General features: G+C 36.1%; 1 protein-coding gene across 1 annotated transcript in view; it reads left to right on the forward strand.

Moving 5' to 3' along the window:
- Positions 1 to 2,000, forward strand: part of LOC106873438 (glutamate receptor ionotropic, kainate 2) — a 79,416-nt gene that overhangs the window by 30,706 nt on the left and 46,710 nt on the right. The window contains exon 4 of the mRNA XM_014920796.2: positions 725 to 918. Within this exon, the coding sequence (XP_014776282.1) occupies positions 725 to 918 (194 nt within the window). The remainder of the gene's footprint in view (positions 1 to 724; positions 919 to 2,000) is intronic.

Raw genomic sequence — 2,000 nt, forward strand, 5'->3', positions numbered from 1 at the left:
TCTGTCTGTCTGTCTGTCTGTCTGTCTGTCTGTCTGTCTGTCCGTCCGTCCGTCCGTCTGTCTGTCTGTCTGTCTGTCTGTCTGTCTGTCTGTCTGTCTGTCTGTCTGTCTATCTATCTATCTATGTGATCAGCTTCTTTCAGTTTCAGTCTATCAAATCACAAGACTTTATCATTCCTAAGTGTCACGCAACGGGACTGAATCCGGAACCATGGGACCGGGAAGCAAACTTTTTACCACACAGCCGTTTGCATTTTTCTTAAGTTTGAATTTCCTCGATTTCTCCCACTGTATTTGAAATATGCGATCTCAGTTCTGTCTATATGACCACAAGAAAATTGTCAAAATGAGATAGATTTAACGAAGTTTGCTTCCCAACCGCATCGTTTTGTGTTCTGACCTACTGCCTGGTACCTTCGGAAAGTGTGTATGTCGATGGTTCGATCAAAAACCGTTGGCGAATTTGATTGACGGGAATTGAAAGAAGCCAGAAATATATGCATGTGCATGTTTGTGTCTGTCTCGAGCATATATGTTTGCATAATATATGTTTGTGTATTTATGCGTGTTTGCCTGCATACATCTGTACATGTATGACAAAGTTCAGAATATTTTAAGATCTTTAAAATATAAAATGTAGCTATTCTGTTTGAATTCCGTTTTATCCTTATTATTTTATATATATCTGAACAAATGTTTAAAATGTACGTCTTTATTTTCCCAGATGACTTTTCACCTATTTTAAAGCTTCGGGAATCGAATATATTGGTGAATCCAATTTTGTTGCCATCAATGCATCATCTGGGCAGTGGCCATGATCCACTTTATGAAACACTTCGCACGTTAAGAAGTTCGGAATGGCCTAATTTTGTCTTGCATTCTAGCAATTTAGGTATTGTCAGGAAAGTGTTGAAAAAGGTAAAAAGACTTTGCACTTTACATTCACCATTGTTTGATGCCATCCTCGCATAGATGTTGTACGACATAATGCTTTTTATTTTTAGTTGATACTTGTAACCAGAAGCTATTATTGCAAGCAATGATATGAAATATGATAAAAGTTTGAGTACTGTACTTTGACATACAAATATGGTAGAAACACATCAGCTGAAGCTGATATTATTAATTAAGAGAGTACGGAGAATTAGAGAATTTGAAAATTCTCGTTTCATAGTATCAGTTTTGATTACTTGGTTAAAATATGCTTATAGGAAAGGGCTCAAATCTATATACATAAATGTGTAATGGTGCCTGTCTGTGTGTTTGGGGTTACTCTAACTCCTCCCACACCATCCAAACGATTTTAATGATTTTTGGCACATAGGTAGATAACATGCCCTGAAGTTAAAATAAGGCCGGAATTTTTCGAAAACTCAATAATCCTCAGTTGGCATCGATTTTTGTGAGCTCAATCGGGCGTTTGAATGGCAATTCCCATAACGATGTTATTTTTTCCTTCTTAATGGGTAATAGTTGGCACGAGAAACGTAGAAGATTTCAATACAAGGTCAGATGTGGGCTTCACTTCAACACGGAAAACACGAGCAACGCCGAGTCCAACAGCTAGTTATACATAATTTAAGAAGTTATAGTTGATTTAGGAAAATTATTTATTAATACAAATGCAGCGTGGAAGGTGTTTATAAGCCATTTAAAAAAAGCAGAAAAACCGTTAGATATGGAATTTTATCAGTGAACAGGTCGTGGTCTCAAAGCGACGAAAATATTTTGGCAAATTAAATTTAAATGTTGAAGTGAATCAAACGCTTCTTGTGTGTGTGTGCTTTAAATGGCTTATAAACACCTTCCACGTTGCAATTGTTTTTGTTTCAGCACCTGATCTCAGATCAGGTCACTTGTTATGCAAGTATATCTCCGTAATATTTATTAATCATTTACGAAGTAACATGAGAAAAATAAGCTGTCATAATGCTAATACAGTGGAATACTAAGATTATTCCATGTAAAGTGAAACACGGACTCAAATATATATGTTTACA

This window comes from Octopus bimaculoides, chromosome 6 (genome assembly GCF_001194135.2).
Source record: "Octopus bimaculoides isolate UCB-OBI-ISO-001 chromosome 6, ASM119413v2, whole genome shotgun sequence".
Classification (NCBI taxonomy): domain Eukaryota; kingdom Metazoa; phylum Mollusca; class Cephalopoda; order Octopoda; family Octopodidae; genus Octopus; species Octopus bimaculoides.